Raw genomic sequence first — 20,468 nt, 5'->3', positions numbered from 1 at the left:
CATATATTTGATGTTATAAGTACAATATATATTTGATGTTATGTCCCATGGAATTAAAAAATTACTTCTGAGACAAAAAAAGTCCTCTGTAATGTAGTTTCTTTAGGAGCACACTTAAAATAGCTATTTGGTATTTTTTTCTGTATTAGTGTCAGACGTGAAAATCTTTGCTTTTGTTTTAAAACATTGATCATGACCATTGGCCGTATTCAAAAGTTGAGACACGTGGTAGAGAGAATCAGTGTTGGGAAGCAAAATACACATATAGAGTTCTAAAACAGCTTTGCAAAATTAAGTGTATTTGGTTTTTTTTTCCTAAATATTTGAGGGAACACTAGCATAACAGAGATATTCTTGGTTGTGTTTTGCCAAATCTGTCTTTAACACTTCATGTAGTACTTACCCTTTGATTCTGAATGCCCATTTGGGCTGTCCTGTATTTGCCAATAATCAGCGTGTATATCTGGTGATTCTACAGTGACTTAAGAATTTGTGCTTTATTGTGGTTCAAAGCCAAAGAATAAATACCAATAAATATATGCCAAGGAAAAAGCCTTTGAACTTTTATTAAGAATACTGACATTGCAGCCTACTAGTCTCCATGTTCTGCTTGCCTTTGGCAGAGCTTTGCCAACATGGAACAACAGTGTAACATATATTCTTCTAGCATACTTCTTCAAAAATTTCAGTTGAAAATCCGACTTACTGCTATTATCTTGTGTGTGTTGCTCCTTTCAGAAATACATTCCTGATGAAATGGAGGGAAGTATTGCTGATGATTTGTTTTCTTGCCTTAGGTAGAAAAATTTTCTCTGGTTTGTCCACAGACATAATTTAAGTGGAGATGTGGTTGGTGCCAGAAGTGTAATGTCTCTAGATACTGATTAGGAAAGATAAAGTGACTCCAGATAAATATATTTTATCAGAGCTGTGGTGCTATATATATCTTTGTATTAGGCTTTTACACTGAAAAGGCTGCCTTGAGATTTAATGGAGACGTAATCTCCTCTGAAGGTTTTTAAGAATAGATTAGACAGATGTCCATGTGACTCTATTTCTGTGCAGGAAGTCAATGCAAGCGTTCTCTGCGGAGCTCCTTGTGTCTTTTTTCTGTGGTTTATATTTTCAACACCTGTTTCTGTTATGATTGATGGTACAGAGGACAGGTAATTACTACAAAGAGACATTATTAGAAGTAAGATCCGTTGGTCATTTTTCAGAGGGATTACATCTCCATTATTTGAGTCTCCAAACTGTCCAGTGAGAGACCTGCTGCACCATGATTTCACTTCCACACACCAACAGCTCCTCTCTCATTTCATTTCTTCATCACAGCTCTGAGCAGGATTACTGTGGACTAGTTTAATCAGTCTCAGAGGGAGTAAGTTATGAAAGCTGTTTTATTTTCTTGTGTGGCTTCTTTAGGGTGGGAATCCAAGGACAGGCTTACACAAAGGAGGCATAGCAACAAGGCGATGCTCGGAAGACAGTGGAGACCTGGGTGCCCTGAACCATCTCTGTGACCACTGGCTGGTTTACCTAAATTCCAGAGGGTCAGAGGAATTCCCTCTTCCTTTGAAGAGCTGAACTCATGCTCACACTGAGAGCAGTGTAGGGGGAAAGATCTGACTGAGACGTAAAGAAACTTGGTTCCTATTTCACCTGCCAGTACAGGTGTGCAAGTGAGTTTATTGATAACAATAAATCCAAGGCCAGCTACATGCTGGGGATTGTATCTGTTCTGCCCCTGTAGTGTAGGGATTGAAGATAACTCTTCTTATCAAATCAAGAGTCATTTTGACTAGCAATAGCATCAAACTACTGTCTCCCCTTCATATTATAAAATTCCTTTTAATTTAAGTAGTTGAGCCAGGAGACAGTCAATTTCTTGCCCCCTCCCCACCCCCCAGCCCTGCTTCCCCAGTGAACTGAAAGCAGTTTTAGAGCTTTTATTTGTATTTTTCTATCTCAAACTATACCATGAAGGCTTCTGTTTGGTTTTCATTTGGTGTTTTGAATTTTTTTTCAGTACAGCTAAAATATATTGACTGTAGTTGTTTCCATCTATTACTCTAGATTTTTTTTTACCTTTTTTTGACCTGTTTTAGAGTTGACAGTTTTTCTGAGTTATGAAAACACTCCAAGAAGGGGATGTTGTTCATACTTTCTCAAAGCTTTCAAACCTCTGCCCATCATCACAATTTCTGAGTGTCTTCCACTCAGAGAGAAGGGCAGCAGCAAGGTCCCTGATTTATCACAGGCTATTTAAGTCAGGAACTTTCCTATCTTTGGCGATTAGGGAAACTCCTGTCACACTGTGGATCTGCTATAATGTAAAAAAGTAGTGTCTATATTTTGTCTTGCACCTGCTACTTGACCTTACTATTTCATGAATCCTGTCATCAGTGTCAATGTAGCAAATACAGCCTGAAGCCCAGAAGTAGTGCTTCCCTTTAATTTCCCTATGCCTAGACGCATTTTTTGTTTTCATTATTGACAGAAGGCATGTGGTCCATCAAAAGTCCTGGACCACCCTCTCTGGCTTTTTTTTTAGGGGTTTTGTTGGAGGGTAGGAGATGGGATTTTAATATTATTTTATTAGAATACTATGACTTGGGATTTCTTATGAAATGGGAAATCATGTACTAATGTAGGTGCTGAAGCCAGCAGAGCTCTGTATGAAATGAAAATCTGAGTGTGTTCATGCACAGGGAAGTCAGACCTGGCATTGTGCATCTGTTTTCCCTTTCCAGGGATTTGCTTGCTTTTTGCTACTCTCCACTAACCTTTCCTTCATAATCCTCTAAATGCTGCCAGGTAGCTTTGCATGGTTTCTTTGAGTTACTTCCATCATCCCTTCCATGTATGGCAGGAGCAGCCATTTTCCCTATTCTGGCATAGAAAAGTACTTGACCAACTGTTTATTTTCATGTTAAAATAAGTTTTTTCCTAAGGTCTACCTAAAGATTTAAGAATTCAGCTCCCAAACAATTATAATTCAGTGCTTGGTTTCTAAAACTCACTGAATGTCTTATTTCTCAGATCTTGTTTAATGCAGCCATCTTAAATGTATTATTAGTTAAAAAAACCCCTAAATGCGAGAAGAGCTATATATGTTTTCATTACAGGAATGGAAAAATAACTGAAAAGGGGTTTTTCCATGACTTATCCAACACAGTAATTTCTAGTCAATAGTCCAAATGCAAAAAGATTAAAGAATACCCCAAAAAATTAAGAGGAAAGGTAGAAAGATTGGTTTTGCTGTGGTGGTTCAAAAAATTCTGCAACTATTAAAAATTCTGTTATTTTAAGGATATTTATACACAGCTTCCACAAACAAGGCAGGCATCCACTTTGTACTTGCTGAAGTGTTTCTTTTGGTGCAGCTGTGCTGTGTTCATGTGTAAGACCTGCAGCTTCCTGCACAGCAGGAATACAGTGCCCTCCTGCAATGGGAAGCTGCTCCTTCCGAGCTCTTCTCCTTGCATGGGTGGTCTCTGACATCTCCCTCCCTCTGGCTGTGGCTTCAGGAGCTCTAACCTCTCTCCAGAGCTCAAATCCCATATTCCCTATCAATTTAGGTTTGGTTCTCACTTTAGAATATGTGTCATCTGCATTTGCCCACCAGTGAATGCAAGTCTCTTCATGACAGAGAATCATGGAAGAACATATTTGAAAATACAAAAGTAGTCATTTCTTTAAAACATATAAACTTGAGGACTAATTAAGTCCTTAAATGCACCAGGGAACATGTAGGCAAATGGAGTGGAAATGTCATGTTTTCTTATGGTTCCTCTAGCCATAGGAGCTGAGTAGCATTTTCCATCTGAATTAGAGCAGTGAGCAAAATAAGTTGTTGTTTTGTTGGTTGTGGTGATGGTCTTGAGTTTTTGTTTATTTTTTTGTTTGGTTGGTTTTTTCTTTGGTTGGGTTTTTGTTTGGTTTGTTGTGGTTTTTCTTTGTGAAGGAGAGTTAATACCTCTCTCACTGCAGTTACAGTCTGTATTTTCCAACAGCATATTTTGTTCAGCAAGTTGGGTCCTGGCTCTTTCTGATACAAATAGACCTTGCAAATAGGATTCAATAGAAATAGTGCATTTTCCGAGATTTGAGTCTAGTTTGAAACTACACTTTTCAGATTTGTTTTCCTAAAAGACAGGGCAGCTTACTGGTAATATGATCAGCTAGTATAAATTGATATATCACCTTTGCCTTCAGAATAGCTGTGCACTATCAACAGAAGTGTATAAAACATTCTATTAGTACCTGGCAAGCAAATTATGTAGGGTGGGTTGTTTGGGTTTTCTTTAAATTTGTATCAGAACCACATGAGGTTATTGTGAACTGTTATTTGATTAATAAAGTTCCTGTAGGGATGCAGCTTTCTTTTGAAGTAGGTGAGATTTCCATCAGTTTTGCCTTCTTAGATGAGTTCCACAGAAACTTATGAGTACTTCCTAGATAAATAATTCAATTTGTCTACCAGTATGACCAAATTCTTGCTGTTCAACAGTGAAGAAATTCTGTGTAGGGCAGCTTTTAATCTTCCAGCAGCTGAATCACGTCAACCTGTGGTGCTGGACTTTGTAATTAAGCCGTGTTTCATTTTAACAATTAGCTGTGCCTTAGCCCAGAGGGACTGAAGCCTAGGTGTGAAGAAGATGCACTAACCACAGGTTACTGAAGAATCTGCTGGGATGTGGAAGAGATGAATTAAAAGCACACTTCTGTCTGATGGCTGTGGGTTTTCTCAAGTGTGGTTGTATTGTATGCACTGTGTGTTGCTGAGAACGTTGTTTCCTGTGCAGTGGACTTTCCCCACTGCTCTCCTGGTTTCTCTGTTGCCCTGAGAAAGGTTTGGGTGAGGTGGTGCCCCTGCCCAGAGGGCTGCAGTGCTCCAGCCCTGTCTCTCTGTGCACAGCCCAGCAGGAGGGATGTCCCTTCTCCTGAAAAACTGGCTTTGACTTCAGCTCTGCCCTTTTCATGCTGTTTCTTCTGCCATAAGCACATTCTTCAGCAATTTCTCAGAGGGGAATGCTGAAGCTTGTTTGCTGCATCAGAGGAAGTAGCATATAAGAGGAAAGCTGCCTTTGGTGTGTGTGGTGCCTTTGGCGAGCAGCCTGGACCTGGTGCTGTGGGCTGAGGTGAGCATCTATGAGCCAGATGTCACCTGGAAGGTCCTGACTGCAGCTGTGGGATATTCTTGTATGGTTATGGCTTCTCTTCCATCAGCTGCCAGCTGACAAGCACAAAGAAATGCTGATTTAAGTCAAAGTGGAATAAAGGCCATAAGGAAAAATGGGACAATAGTCCAAGTAATCTGCATCACTGATGTAAATAAAGTAATAAAGTAAATAAAGTAATCTGCATCACTGATGGAGGTCGTGTGTGTGTATGGCTGAGGCAAAGGTTGACAGTGATAAAAAATACCTAAAGGCTCAGCTTTCACTTTTTCATATTGCTTTATGAGCCAAAATCCTGTTTCTCTGGTTGATTTTTTTTTTTATCTTCCATCTGTGTTGCAGCTGGCACTGCTTTGGAAGTTACTGCATGGGGACAGGGCATTTCAACAAGTTTTTAAAAATCATATTTCAAGATGGACATTTATAGTCACAGAAATGGCTAAGTGAAACCAGCAGCCTCTTCTTCAGCAGAGCAGCCCCAAGTGCATATTCAGAAGTAAATTTGCTTTGTATAGTGACCCAAAGAAGCAGTTGCAACCACAAACACTGTGCAACTGTCAATGAATGGAGTGCAATCTTGCCATTATTGTGCTCTGTCAACTGAATTCAGCAGTGTTTTCTGATGGGCACTCTCAATTACTGGCAGTATTGCACAGGCCAGAGACTGCAGTTTGACATTTAGCACATAGGCTGGCTGTGGGAGGATGACACTTGGGAAATGAGTTTCACTGGATGAGTGAAGTGAGCTAACAAGTGCTCAAGAGAGGTCTAACTTTGTGCTTTGTGGTGCCACTGGTAGTAATTTTCAAGACAGAATTTATTGCAGTCTTAGAAGATATATTCTAATTTTTTTAAGTGGTGTTAGATCCAGTTACTAGTGGTTATTAAGAAAAATGGCCATGAGTAGAATTGGAATTACTATGAAGAAGTAGTTGAGAAATCTCACAATATCAACCTTTTTATCCATTTCTGTTTTGATAATTGAGCTGTGGGTCTGATAATAATCACTGAGATAGGTCCTCTTTTTATACTGTGTGAAAATAACCCTTAATTGTGGAACTTAACAAACATTCTTCCCTAAACAGACAAGAAACTAATTTCTCTTAAGCAAAGGAACTTGCCAATAAATGAGAATTTCTCTTTGTTCTACAACCTTGTCAGCAGCACATAATCTCTTATGTCAAAAGCCTACTGAGTTAAATTAGTTTAACTATTGTATGAATTTATAGATTATGTTATCTAGTAATAAAAAGTGTCCTTGCATGTAAGTAACATTAAAGGAGTATCATTCTTAGAGATAGTTCACCAGCCTGTGTATAAGGAAAGTGCTGAAGAATCCTGTTTTCGTTACAGGTTCACTTCAAGCATATTTGAGAGGGTATTTTTTTCATTATCTGAAGTCTGATATGGTAATAGTGTCCCAGAAATGCTGTACAAAGCTTGGATGCTGTTGTTAGATGCTTTTTTACTGCATAATTTATTAATCATTAAAACCATATTGGATTAGGGTTTCACAGGATATTGACTATTAAGTGATATGGTCTGAAACTGTTGGCCAAGACTTCCTGAGCATTAACTTTATGTGCCACTAACTGCATAATTCTGAGCTAATTCCCTAAACCTAATTTGTGGTGCTTTAGCTTATGCTGAGCAACACTTCTAACTACCAAACAGACTTGTTCATTTCTATAAATATAAATTGAATAAAGAAGTTCTGGAAGTAAATAGTAACAGGATTCAGTCTGCACTCCTTCTCTTTCAGTCATACGTCTTGGTGGGTGGTCTTGTGCAGAGCAACAGAACAATAATTTAAAAAACTTACAAAGTTCTCTTTCTTTCTTTTCATGTTTTAACTGTTAAAGCTGAAGTTTATATATCCTCAGTGTGAAAATGGCTTCTTATTACCTAGTTTGTCGAACCATGGTCTCACTTAGTGAGAAATCTAAGCCCTCAGATGGTCTGTAGAAAATATGTGATTTGATAGTATAAATGCTAAAAAAAATGGTGTTAGTGATGACATTGCAGGGGAATTTCAACTTTGAGCTGAAATATTTAAGTTTTGATTATCTTAGAAATCAGATTGTTCAATTCTTGTCAAAAGTCAGTAAATCAGTACAAAACCTTTTGTATTCTGTAGGCTGTGTGGTTCACTGACAGAGTCCTAAAGAGATGACCTAATTTTTCAAATAGAAAAGTGTTTTTGGGATTAACTGAACCTGGAAGTGCTCACCGCTTTGGAAAAAGAGGTCACGTAGCAATTTAATGTGCACTCAGGAGTTTCATTCTAGACTGTTGGTCTTTAAAATATTCATTGTGCTAGCCTTAATACATAGATGTCTAGGGAGTGATGTATGCATTGCAGTGAAAAGTGCAGCAAACATATAAATTAGTAAGTACTGAACAGATCAAGTCCATTTCTGAAAAACAAACTGATCTGCACAGCTGCCTGCACAGGTGTCCTTCAGGAAAAACTTAATGGGTCAGCAGGGGAAAAAACCACAGCTTCCTTCACTGTGACAGTTGTCATTTGAGTGCTTCTCTAGTCTTGCTGATGTTCTTGAGTGGACTCTGTTGAAGGAGCAGTGCATTGTTGATCTACAGAAAGAAGATATAAATTGACAATTACATACACAAAAGGCTGGATAACAGCCCAACGTCTTTTATCACTATGTGCTTTAAACTTTTGCAAAGTGGAATTAAAAAGAGCAATCCATCCCTACCTAGTAGTACTTCGGACTGATAACAATACTGTCTTGCATAAGTATTTGCTAATTATTAAAAAACATACAGTAGGTATTAAGCATGGGTAATAATGCTTTGCTTGTTTCTCAAGAATGTTTTGGATATTAATTATGTTCTCAAAACCACACTGCAGCTAATAAGTAGTAAGCATTATTCTTGTGAATTGGGTTCATTTAATATGTAAAACTGCTGGAGTTGCGTAAGTCTTTAAACACATTATGAATATTTCAGCAATGTTCATGCCTGATGTGCCCTGTATTAACAGTAATTTGAAAACATATTTATATGTACAGCATGTAGACTAATTTATCGTGTCTTTTGCTGGGGAGGAGGAGAACTTGAACTGACCTCAGACCTCTTGGCAGATCTTCTGAGCTTGAGCTTTTTACTGAGATTCTTCTCAGCCTTATTTTCATATGCAACTCTTTTTCTCTTGCTGTGGGGAAAAGTGTAAATGTAAATGATCATAGCAAAACACTGCATTTTACATCAAACTTTGATTCTTTCTCTCTCTTTATGTCTTAGTAGACTTCAGTGGGACGTCACAATATCAGTAAACGGGTTTTTGGAGAATAAGGCTCTGTGACTCCAAAGAAATATTAGTCATCTATCAAGAAGAGTCCATGAGAAGTAGTAATTGAAATTTATAACATGGAAAATAATTGGAAAATGGTAGCAGGTAACCTTATAAAAACAAGCTGTACTGTCAGGTGTATGTAAGCAGGCTACCAACTATTCATATGGCCAAGAGGTGAAAGAATTTCTCTTAAAAGCTCAATCTTAGCAACAAGAAATGTCAGAAGGTGTGAAAAGTCTGGGCTTTTCATCAATCAGAGTATGACTTTGAGTTACAGCCTTGTCATGGGGCTAAGAAAAAAGGAAAATCTAATCATAGACCATATCAGGCAATGAATTACCACCATTATATTGCTGAACTCTTATCCATCTAGTCAGCCTTATTTCAGAGAGCTGAATTCTCACTGGAGCAGGTGTGGGAAAAGGGGAGTTAACAAAACCAACTCATGGCAATTGTACCTCGAGACAGGAACTGAGTGTGCGAGTTGTGAGTGCTGGGAGCCCTTCATCGGGAGGGCTGCTGGTACCCTGCACTGCATCAGGAAGAGCTTTGCCAGCAGATCAAGGGAGGTGATCCTGCCCATCTTCTCACCCTCAGTGAGGCCATCCAGAGTGCTGTGTCCAGGTGTGGGCTCCTCAGTACAAGAGAGACAATCAAATACTGCTGAGGGTCCAGCAAATGCTTACAAAGATGAGGAGGGGTCTGAAGCACCTCTCTTTTGAGGAGACACTCGGGGAGCTGGGCCTGTTCAGAGTTGAGAAGACTGAGGAGAGATCTCTTCAGTCTGTATAAATATCCCAGAGATGGGTGCCAAGGGGATGGTGCCAGACTCTTTGCAGTGGTGCCCAGCAACAGGACGAGCAACAGTGGCCAATAAACTAAAACACAAGGATTTTCACCTCAACATGACAAAGAACTTCTTGGCATTGAGGAGGTCAGAACACTGGAACAGGTTGCTCAGGGAGTCTCCCTCTCTGGAGACATTCCAAACACACCTGGACAAATTCCTGTGTCACCTGCTCCAGGTGACCTCGCCTGGGGGATGGTTGGACTAGATGATCTCCTAGGAAGGGGTTAGAGGTCCCTTCCAACCCTAACTTGTGATTCTGTGGGATCCTGGAAATAACTGCAGAGTGCAAGTGTGCAAGTGGAGTTGGTCCAACCACCATTACAAAAAGTAAAAAGAAATGTTACTTTTAAATAAAAAAGGATATTAATTGGCTGTAAAAAAGTCAGAATTTGTTGAGCAGTCTATTGAGTAATGTTCTGGACTTGGTTTTCTGTAGGATTTGAGGGAAAAGTATGGTGAAATAGCTTGTGTTCTCTCATGATCCCTAATTGCAAAGATGAGAGTTCACTGACAAAAATCCAGTTCACTCCTTTGTGGTATGTTCTTTGCTATAAAAGACCACTTAAGACACTGGCTAACAAAACAAGAAAAATGTGTTGAGACGGATTACTTGGTGACTCTTTTGCCCTAAAAGTGAAATGGATAAGGTGTGCTCATTTTTGAGTTTTTGCCATATTACAAAACTACTAAGGGAAAACATACATGTTCATTAAACTTTATCTAGAGCAGTGGCTCTGTTAGCATATCAGTCCCTGTGGTAGACTATATTGCTTTGGAACTTAATAAATTCCAAAGGTACAAGTAAAAGCAGGCCCCTGACTTAATCCCTGGTATTTGTTGAGACCTAATAAATAAAATTCTGTTTTGTTGATTTTTCATTATCAAAGATGCTGCTGAAGGAAGTAATGATAGCCAGCCTTTTGATGTAATTGTTTCAAGAACCAGCCTGCCTCTGCTATTGCTCAAAACTTTTGGTCCTTAATACCTTAGTGAAAACTTGGACGATATATCAGTTTTCAGAACAAAAATTTCCCTGAGGCTCTAATCCATCTGAACCAATCTGGACATGCTGTACCCAACTGCCAGCTCCCAGCATGGGTTCAGATTCAGATCTGATGGGTCATGTGAAGGTGGTCAGCTATCACCCAATTGGTCTGGCTGGTATGCAGAAATTTATCCTGGGTGTTAGTAATCCTCCCTTTCCAAATACTGCCTTTAGTTCCACACCTGAATCACAGTCTTGTGACCATGGACGAAGGCTATCCAGTACCTTTTAGGTTTATAGTGCTTTGCTATCAAGAGCATCCAGCAATAAACCTCCATTGTTAACTCTTCAGTGACCACACATGTGTAAATATGCCCAGCAGCATGCAGGGGATACATTTGTGTTCCCCAGTACAGCCTCAGTGTTTGGGTGAACAAAGCCACACTCCTCTGGGCCAGAGGACTGTGACAGTCCCCAGCCTTTGTGAAATGTACCTCACACCCTTCCTGATCCCCAGTGCTGTGACCATCTCACTCCATCTTCCTACAGCTTGTGCAGCTGTTTGTTCAGGGCTACTTCTCTTCACTTACTTCCTTTTTTTGTTTTCTTTTTTTTTTTTTTTTTTTTTTCCTCTTACAGATGGACAAAAGAGGAAGAAGTCATTAAGAAAGAAACTGGACTCTTTAGGAAAGGAGAAGAACAGAGACAAAGGTAAAATTAGTACATATTTAGTGATCAGGTCTTAGTTCTGCATGTGAGATTTCTTTAGTCTGATACATACTTTTTGAAGTAGAATGTTGTTGAGCTGATATACTGTCTAGGTATTTATTTTCATGCTAAAAATATGTTTCATCTTTTCTGTTTGACTTTAGTATAACTCAGATCTCTTCAACTGAAAGGTTTTGATTTGTTTTGGTTTTTTTTTCCTGAAAAAAAGAGGAAGGCTTAAAGGACTGCATCTCTTCTCCAATATTCTTTCTCCCCATTTTCACCATCTAGTGCAGAATGTGGTCTGTGTAACATGATCCAGTTCTTTACCTGCATTTGTATTCTCAATTTACAAAGCACATAAACACAGCACCACCCAAGCAAGTCAATTGGTGTACTTTGCTTTCTTTAACCTTAGGAAAATAGCCATTGTTTAAAATATATAAATGCTTCAGTGCTACTGATCAGTTGGATTTTAATAAAGTCCATGTGACATGGATTTACAGATATGGTTGTACTCTTTTGTTTGGACAGTAATCAGCTTTATGGGCTGGGTCCTAATCCAAGACCTGAAGTTGACCTGTAATTTGGAGTCATTTGAACTAAGTCTAAATACTGAGACACTGGAAAGTGTCTGTGAAATTTCACATAGGTAATTGTGCATCTAATTTTATGTCCACTTCTGGAAAAGAAGTTCTGGAAAAATGGTTGTAAAACTCAGTATTGATATCCCAGTTTCACAAACATGCACAAAATGCAGAAATTTGTGACAGAAGAATTGACCTGGTTCCTCTGATGCCCTCACTTTTAGTCTAGTTTAGCAGAAGAATGGAACTTTGAAATTCCACTGAAAAAATTAACATACCCATTTCCAAGTTAGTTTAGATAGCTGTGAAGAAGAAAATATTTTTCTTTTAATTTGTATTTGTTTGATGACTTAAAATACATGAATATTATTTGCTTGATTTAAAATTGGTTATGGAAAATATTTGTATTAATCTTTCTAAAATGGAATGTGCACTGAGACATTGGTTTGATATATCCAGTGGCTTCCTGTATTATTACATTGCAAGTACCAAACTTTTCATTTGTTTGTTGTTATCAAGAATTACTTGATATATGACTGAGCCACATGCAGGAGGAGTCATTAAAGAAGAGATTTAATTGTTTTATAGCCACCTTTGGGGGAAAATATTTTTTGCACTGGCCTATTAATGTGTTACATTTGGTTACATTGTAATTAGTCAGTCATTACATTGCTATGTTTTTTTCTGTAGTTATTCATGCAGATAAGAGTGCAAACCAACATAGTTCTGTGCAAAACCTGCCCTGCTTTTCAGTGTGTTTTCCAGATATTGGTCTTCGTAGGGCCTGTGAGGTGCTCTTCTGCATCAGAAAAGGCTAACCCCATCCTGCTTTTTAAAACGTTTTGTGTCTCACAAATTTTTGGTGTACTGAGAGCTTTCATCTTTCCTCCCTTAGGGGTACCATGAATTTGGTAGTCTCTGTTGAAGGTTTCTCTTTAGAAGTTCTTTTGAGAGTTAAAATAAGTTTTGACTTTTTTTTTCTCATATTTTTCATTACTGTAGCAGATTTTAACAATGATAAATTGCTTTGATAATTCACCAAAGCCAGAATTTTGCTGTGTCACCCAAAGTTGGTAGATCTTTGCACTTTCAGAGCTCCACAAATGCTCTTTGGTGCAGTGCCTTGAGAAGTGAGAGTGTTTTGGTGATGGATACAAATCCTTAACCCAGAGTTGGTCTTTATTCCACTAAATTCTCTGTTACCAAAGATCTTTCAAACAATATTTCTTCTTATATTGCCTTGCATTCTTTTGTATTTCCTTACAACCTTGTTTTATTTCATCTGACCTTTATTTCTAATAATTACACAGCTGCACTGGTTGAGCACTTCAAGATAATATTATTTTCTACCATTACAGTTCTATTCAGGGATTTTCTTGTGTGTCTACCTTGCATGATAGCATTTATACTCCATTCAGTTAGAACATTTGATTTTTATTCTGAAGGGCTTTCATTGTGCACTTTGCTTTTAGGGCTCACTAGTTGCCACAGTAAAGGTCAGCACTTTGTGCTTCATCACTTAAATTTATCTACTTCCTGGTTTTCAGCCTTGCTCATACTATCTGGTTAACTATACCAAGCATTTTTAGAAATTACTATGCTGATTCTCCTAATTTTAATTCTATTTTTCTTATTATTGTTTGAAATTCAGATGCTTCACCTGTCTGCTTTTATCCTTTTTTCCCATCTCTTACTGTCTTATTCTGAGTTATGGAGATGTTTTACATGCACTCTCCACTTATGAACTATTATAGGAGCACCCTCTTAGAGGAAAATACCCCAGCACTTCTCAAGCAGTAGAACCTGCATTTCCCTCCTTCCTTTAGGAAGAGCTTGGGTTGGTCAGTAAAGGTCCAGGAAATTGGAAGGAGTCATGTTCTGAACAGGTTGTGTTAGCAGAGTGAAAAGAAGGGCATATCTGCTCTTACTAATTGCCAACAGCAAATGCTAGGCAAAAATAGCCCAAATAGCAGCAGATGGCATCTTACTTGTCAGGTTTTCTGGCCATGGTTGGTTCTGGTGTACTTTTCTCTGCCCTTCTGAGTCACTAAAGATCATCAGGTACTTGCTGAGCTGACTCCTAATCCATGACAGCAGAGGGAATGACCAAGCAGGATTGCAGGTTTGTGCCGTGGGGGCCACCAGCCTGGCACAGTGGGGAAAGGTGGCTGCTTTCCTGTGGGAAGCAGCAGCACCAGTATCTCCTCCAGCCTCAGGAGTCTGAGGGGACAGAATTGCTCAGCTTTCCGCTAACAAGTTAGCTCTGGAAAGAAAATGTAAGGCCTTGTGCTGCTGATCTCCCTGAGGATGAGCCTGCTATGCTCTCTCAGAACTGAGCTCCACCACCTTCCCCCAACAGTGTCCTCTGTGTCATGAACATGGGTGTGCTACACAGAAGGCTGGGAGCACACACCCACCCAGGCAGGTCCCTAGTCCTCATGCCCGAGAGGAATGCCTTCTTTCTGTGTGTTTTGGGGGGGTTGTGCTGGGTTTTTTTAGTAACTAGTCCAGCTGCACTGTTGTGAGAAGAAAACAAGACCAGGCCACAGGATGTCGAGGGGGAAGCAGGGAAGCTGATTACAGACACTTCATACAGAGGAGATGCAGCTGTCTTAGTGCAGATTTCATTTCCATCCCTTCAGCATCACTTCTGTAAACACAGTTGCAGTTGGGAGAGTAATTAATTCCAAACATATCCCATCCCTGGAGCCCCCACATACCCAGACAAGTAATAGCTGAGGAGACCATGTTGTTGGTCCTGCCCAGAGTATGCAGGACTACTGAAAATCTCCTTTTGTAAAGACAGACTCCTGAAGGTTAATCCTGACAATCACATAGCACCATGTGATCATGTGTGTGGGTTGCAATCAAAGATAACAGGGATGTTCCTGGCACAGAAGGACAAAGAGGTGGACAGAAAAGACCACCATACTGATCACCAGGGATGCACGATGGAGGCCTCACTGCAGCTCTGGCCTGACAAACTCTCCTTTAGCACTGACGTGCACTGAACTGCCCCATGGTGTGGATTTCTGGGGTTACGCTCTCTGCAGAGGTGCCACCTCTCTCCAGTTTGTGCCCAAGACTGTTCTTCCCCACCCACCCCACCACAAATCTATACTTAAAAGATATAACTAAAAGGAACAGTACTCGTTTTTTCTAGGAGATTTACTAACTTGTGTTTTAGGACTCAGTCCAATCTATGGAGTTTTTACTGTCTAAACTTCACATTTTATTTAGAAGGATCAGTCAATATGTCTGTTAAGTGAGAGTTTCAACCTGTCAGACTTCTGAAGGCCAATAAAGACACTACAGCAGAATTTAATGCACTTTAAATGAGTTTCATATCTCTTTGTCCTTTTTATATCTGTCAACATCTCATTAAAAGGGGAGAAATTGTGTTTTTTGTAATTGTTATTATTACATCTCTGAGTAATATTGTTATTGTAATTGTTATTACATCTCTGAGTAATTCCCTAAAGCAGGATATAGCAAAACTTGCTGGATTTAAACAGACTAAACAGGAGAACAGCACTCCACCCAGACATTTAAGCAATATTTTCAGCTTCCATCATTCAAGTGTTTTTGCTTTACCCGGCCTCCTTGTTATTAATGGACATCATGACCCTGGATCCTACTGTCTGCAAGTGTCTCCAAACATTGGCTTTGGCTGCAGACAAACAGTCCTCAGGCTGAAGGAGCAGTAACATGTCCGTGCTGCTTGGAATATGACATTCTCAGGATGCTGTGCATGCTGGCGGCTGGATACTGTTCCCTTATGAATTCAGTGCTAAATTTTACAGCAGCAGAAGCAGAGTCTTTTGCCATCCCTTGCCAGTGATATGGGTGTCAGCGTAAGCAGACCTGCTTTTAAAGTACACACAGGCATTCCTGAGAGAAATGCCTCCCAGAAATTACTTGTCCTAGAAGATTTTATCAGTAAGCCAAGTTCGTTTTGCCTTGGTTCCAGAAAACCCTACAGGTTAATAAAGAGACCTGCTCAGAAATAATAATCACTTGTTATGTGATTGCTTGAGTAACTGGGAATCATCCCTTTTGCTGACGTTTCTGTGTGGAATGTAAATACTTGGCAGGTTCATCTGTGAGGCTTTAGAGAGCTGCTGTGTATGCAGGACTTCCTGAGAAAAGGCCTTCCTGGTAACTCTGTGGCATATGTAAATCCAGCAGATGTTTAGTTTTTCTTTTGTTCAAAATTCTTGAAAATGTCTTTTATGTTTACTTCATATTTGTGGTGTCCGTGTGCCTTGGGACAACCTAAGGAAGGAGCTGAATAAATGAAATTTCTTTTTTATTGTAGTTTATCAGAATTTTTTTTTTAAAATACTTTCTACCGCTCTACCATGCCTTTATAAAAAACTTTGAAAGTTTCTCATGCTTTCTAGGCATGAAAAAGGGGAGTTTTAATCAACATTGTGTCATATTTTATACTAAAGTCAAGGAAAGTACCAAATAATCTCTTCAATTTTTTGTAAAAAACCCCAGACATACTCCTGGAAAACAAGCATAAATAATTTGGAGGGCCTTATATCACTCCTTGAAGGTCAGTGAGCTCCGAGTAGCTGGAGAAGAGATTTTCAGCCACAGGACTGATGCTGAGAACATTGTCATATCTTGAATCTTTTTGGAGTCACTGCAGGTTTTGAAGCGCCTTGAGATGGAAGGAGTTTTGCAGTTCCCATTATGGACTGAGGTTGCTGTTTTCCTTGTTTTCTGCTTCCATCACTGTCTCTACAGATCTGAAATAATTGATTTCAGTTAGCAAAACAGAGTTGCCCTGTCTGGCTTGCTGGGGAGATTGACTTAAAGACCCCATTTAAATATCTCTTTAAAAGCATATTGTTCTCTGATCTCTATTCCTGTCATTTAAACAGATGTGGTACAAGCACCTTAGTAAATCTTGGTCACAGGATTTTAGCAACCCAAAACCAGCATTTATGATGTACTTAAGAAAAAACTCTGAATGCTAAGGACAGTAACAATAGTTACTTTTCTCTTTGTTAGTATTGAAAGACTCATTAGAATCTAGAATAAAGACCTCACTGGTTCTTAACAGACTGTTATGTTCTGTAGGATGGAAAGCAGTTTTCACCAGCTGAAACTTCAGAGAAGTCTTTTAAACTGTATTTAGACAGGGTGACATGAGGTCAAGTAAGCTATAACCATGTGGGTCAACATCCTGAATATTATCATTTGATTAGCAAAAAGGAAGATTTGGGATCACTGAAACTCTTATTTGATCTGGCTAGGAATTTTTCTGTGACCTGCTGCTTTTTATTAGAAAATGATGATTTACTACCAAAGAAAGATTTCTTAGGAACATATCAGTTTCAATCAAAATTGTGTTAAGAAACTTGCCTCAGCTGCAAGATTGACTTTCTGGTAAGAGAAATGATGCACTTCTCCAGAACAGTAAATTGTCTCCTTTGCCAGTAAACACTGAAAACTGGAGTGTATTAAAAGTGGTGCTGGCTAAGGATACGAGTCTGTTTAAAAGCTAATTGCGCAGTCTGCCAGGTTGTTTCACCTTTTTACATGATGCTTTTTGTAAAACGTCTTTTTAAGCTGGCCAGTCTGTTCACTGAATAAGTGATCAATTTTTTCTTGAGTTTACAGAGAATAAGTAACTCAGTAGCTTTGGCACTCAATATGTATACAACAGACCAAGGTTTGAGCCACTGCTTTAAGGTACATTTCTTCATGCAAAAGAAATCTCTCTGACAGAGGGGATGCCTAGCCTACAGCTGTAAAAAGGCACTATGTCCTTTTACCTTGTGACCAGAGCCTCAAACCTACACATCTTACGACCTGAGTTAGTGCCCTTTCTCTCCCATCCATGGGTTGCTAATTACTTCACATGAGTACAGCTTTCCTTTTTTAATGAATCAGAAATGTCAGAAGGGCTAACACTGACTCTCATTACCTGTCCAACAAGGGAGCTGTTGGGACTGAATGCTTCTGCAGAGTGGTGGGTAGAACATGCTGCCTGCCATCACAGCCCATGGTGCAAGCACACACACTTTTTGGTTGGGAATGTGAGGCTGTAGGCAGTCTGCAGAGGGGGCAGCTGATTCTCCCGATTTCAACAAATGAGCAAAACATGACTGGGTTTGCCAACTCTTTAATGTAATTACCACTGCCAGCCAGCACCACTACCATCTGTATTTAGTCTGAAATTCAGCCAGTTGATTTTCATCCAGTTCCACATCTCTGCCAGACATTGAGAAATCGAGGAAGCGGTTCATGTCCTCTGAGAAGGCCTACATCAGAGCAGCCTGGAGCAGAGGCTCATTGTCCTTTCTCTGGCCCACATTGAGCAAGAGCAATTAAAACCCTGGAATCCCATACCTAAGAGTTTCCAAGGAGGGGCAGCGCCTACCTCAGATTGCCAGCCTTCACATCCAGAAGTCAGGGAGAGGATCATTTTGATGAAACTTGTTTAATGAAGCAGTGCTGAGATCTCGTCTCCTGCTGATCTTGTCCCAGCTGATGCAGGATCAATGGCACCAGCATGCTGGGCTAAATACTGCTGCCCTCTCCCAATCTGAAGCACAAGCAGCTCTGAGCCAAACCAGAGAAATACACTGCGTTGGCTATTCCCAGGAAATGTTCTAGAGGGACAAATAAAAAGGGGTGCTGGGAGTAGAACAAAGCACCTGGTTAGACAGCCAGAAGGGGACAGATGTTGCATATGTGCATTGCAAATTTGTCATTTGTTTAAATGTTCATTAGGAAGATAATTCAGAACAGTCAAAAAAAGTAACATTAATACCATGATAATTTTGTGGCCACACTCTGCTGAGTCCAGGAGGGAAAGGTCTAGCTGAACTCCTGGAACTGGCAATACCCACATTGTTTGGTATCTGTGTGATGATGTTCTTTCTTGTCCTAAAGTAAAGGCAGATGGTTTTAGGTGTCGTTCTACTCATAGGTCACCTCCTTGATATATGGGGCTCTGCTTCCTGATTTAGTTTTGTATGGCCACCAAAGTTAATTCATGTCTTAACATTTTATGCTTCAAAAGAGCAGGAATGTTTCTACCAAATCAGAACAACGGGCTGTTATTTCTTTATTCTGATAGACTATTAGTTTCCTCATTCAAGATTCTTAAAATATCCTCTTCTTTTCAATGCCTTACTTTAGTCCAAATCCAGATACATTTTGGAAGTGTCATCAAAGACTAGTCAGACTTAAAATCACAGGAGGAATTTTGACCTTTAATTATTTACACTGTGGCAAAGGAGAAGTATAGTATGTAAGAGCTTTTCTGTGTGCTTCTTTTTTTTATAATTCCTTTTTTTGATGCTTAAACAAATTTGGTTTTAATCTCTGATGCTTCATTTATACCTGATATGAGCAGGTCTGAAGCTGGAACCTAGTAGAAGTTGCAATCATTTTTACCGGGGTGAATAGCATCGATAGCTATTTTTTTCATATCTTTTGGGCACAAACCAGTTCCAGTTGGAAATCTGTCTCAGTGGTTTTGCTTCTGCTAATCTCAGATAGACCTGATTTGAAAATTATTGATGAGAATTTCATTGTTGCTGACTGATTCACTGTAAAACATTTTTGTATTATGTAAAATATTTAAGCATTTTACTTTGAGACCTGACATATATGCTGGTTTTTTACATTACAGTTATATGAATGTGAGATAAGTTTATGTTCTTTTTCTTAAATGAGAGAAACATTTTGTCCTGTATTTCCGTGCGTCCATTCCTTTTTACTGTTACAAAGGAAGTTTATACTGATATACCACTATTAAACAGGTTTAATATTAGCAGTATTTAAACAGGTTTAGTTCTTGTGTAAATGTAAAACTATACCCTTGAAGGGGTGAATGTACTTTGAAGCTCCTGCACAGGATTCATACTCTTCTGAACTGTAGTGAAACCCGTGTTCAGGCCAGGACCCCTTGACTCTGGTGTCCTACAGCATTTATGAGAAAGGAGCCTGGTGAAGGGATCTGAAACATGAGAGAAAGCTTTGGCACAGTCCAACGAGGCTCCCCAGTCTCAGGATGGTTACCAGAGATGCCCCTCTGCACTGTCAACATTAACCAGGAGTGCCCGACGTCACTTACTTCTGGTGGGAGCTAATATCTTAATTAGATCTGATCTCAAGTGATTTTCCAAGATTCTGTGCAGTGTATCTTGCATTATGTGACTAGAAATATGATTCAGATACCATGGGCTGCAGTTACCTGGCACTGTTGTTGTTGTTATTATCGAGGCCAGTACTTCATTGGAATCATTATATATTTGAAGACACTTCAGATTGTTTTTCATAACAACAAAAGAGTTAAACCTTTTCATACTAAATAAATATCAGATGTTTGGTAACTGTTAGGGGTTTGTTGTTGTTGCAGAATTTATTCCCCAGGCTTTTGGAATGCCTTTGTCTCAAGTGATTGCTAATGACCGGGCCTACAAGCTCAAGCAAGACTCTCAGAGAGAAGAGCAAAAAGATGTTTCAGATTTTGTGGCCTTTCTCTTGCCATTTGGAACTAAAAGACAGAACAAAGAACTTTCAAGCAGTAACTCATCTCTCAGCTCAACCTCAGAAACACCGAATGAATCCACTTCTCCCAACACACCTGAGCCAGCACCACGAGCAAGGAGGCGTGTAAGTAGACACTTCAAATGGGGTGTGTGATTGTAGGTCCAGAGGGTCTGGCTGGACCAGGAAAAACCTGTTGTGTGTGTGGACTGTGGAATGCTTTCTGTTTGAATTTTTTCAGGTTTTTTCAGGTGGAAGTCAGCCTCCTCAACATCAGAAAACTCTTAACTATGGTGGGAATCTTCTTTTTGCTGATACT

At 39.4% G+C, this 20,468-nt stretch overlaps 1 protein-coding gene across 6 annotated transcripts in view; it reads left to right on the top strand.

The window, feature by feature from the left end:
• Positions 1-20,468, top strand: part of ARHGAP6 (Rho GTPase activating protein 6) — a 316,515-nt gene that overhangs the window by 264,454 nt on the left and 31,593 nt on the right. For all 6 annotated transcript variants that reach the window (XM_063392827.1, XM_063392826.1, XM_063392825.1 and 3 more), the window contains 2 exons: positions 10,977-11,048; positions 20,019-20,275. In XM_063392827.1, coding sequence (XP_063248897.1) covers positions 10,977-11,048; positions 20,019-20,275 — 329 coding nt within the window. The remainder of the gene's footprint in view (positions 1-10,976; positions 11,049-20,018; positions 20,276-20,468) is intronic.

The sequence above is a fragment of the Prinia subflava genome, chromosome 3 (genome assembly GCF_021018805.1).
Source record: "Prinia subflava isolate CZ2003 ecotype Zambia chromosome 3, Cam_Psub_1.2, whole genome shotgun sequence".
NCBI lineage: Eukaryota > Metazoa > Chordata > Aves > Passeriformes > Cisticolidae > Prinia > Prinia subflava.
Note: the sequence above shows the minus strand (reverse complement) of the source record. Positions and strands in the feature narration are given on the sequence as shown.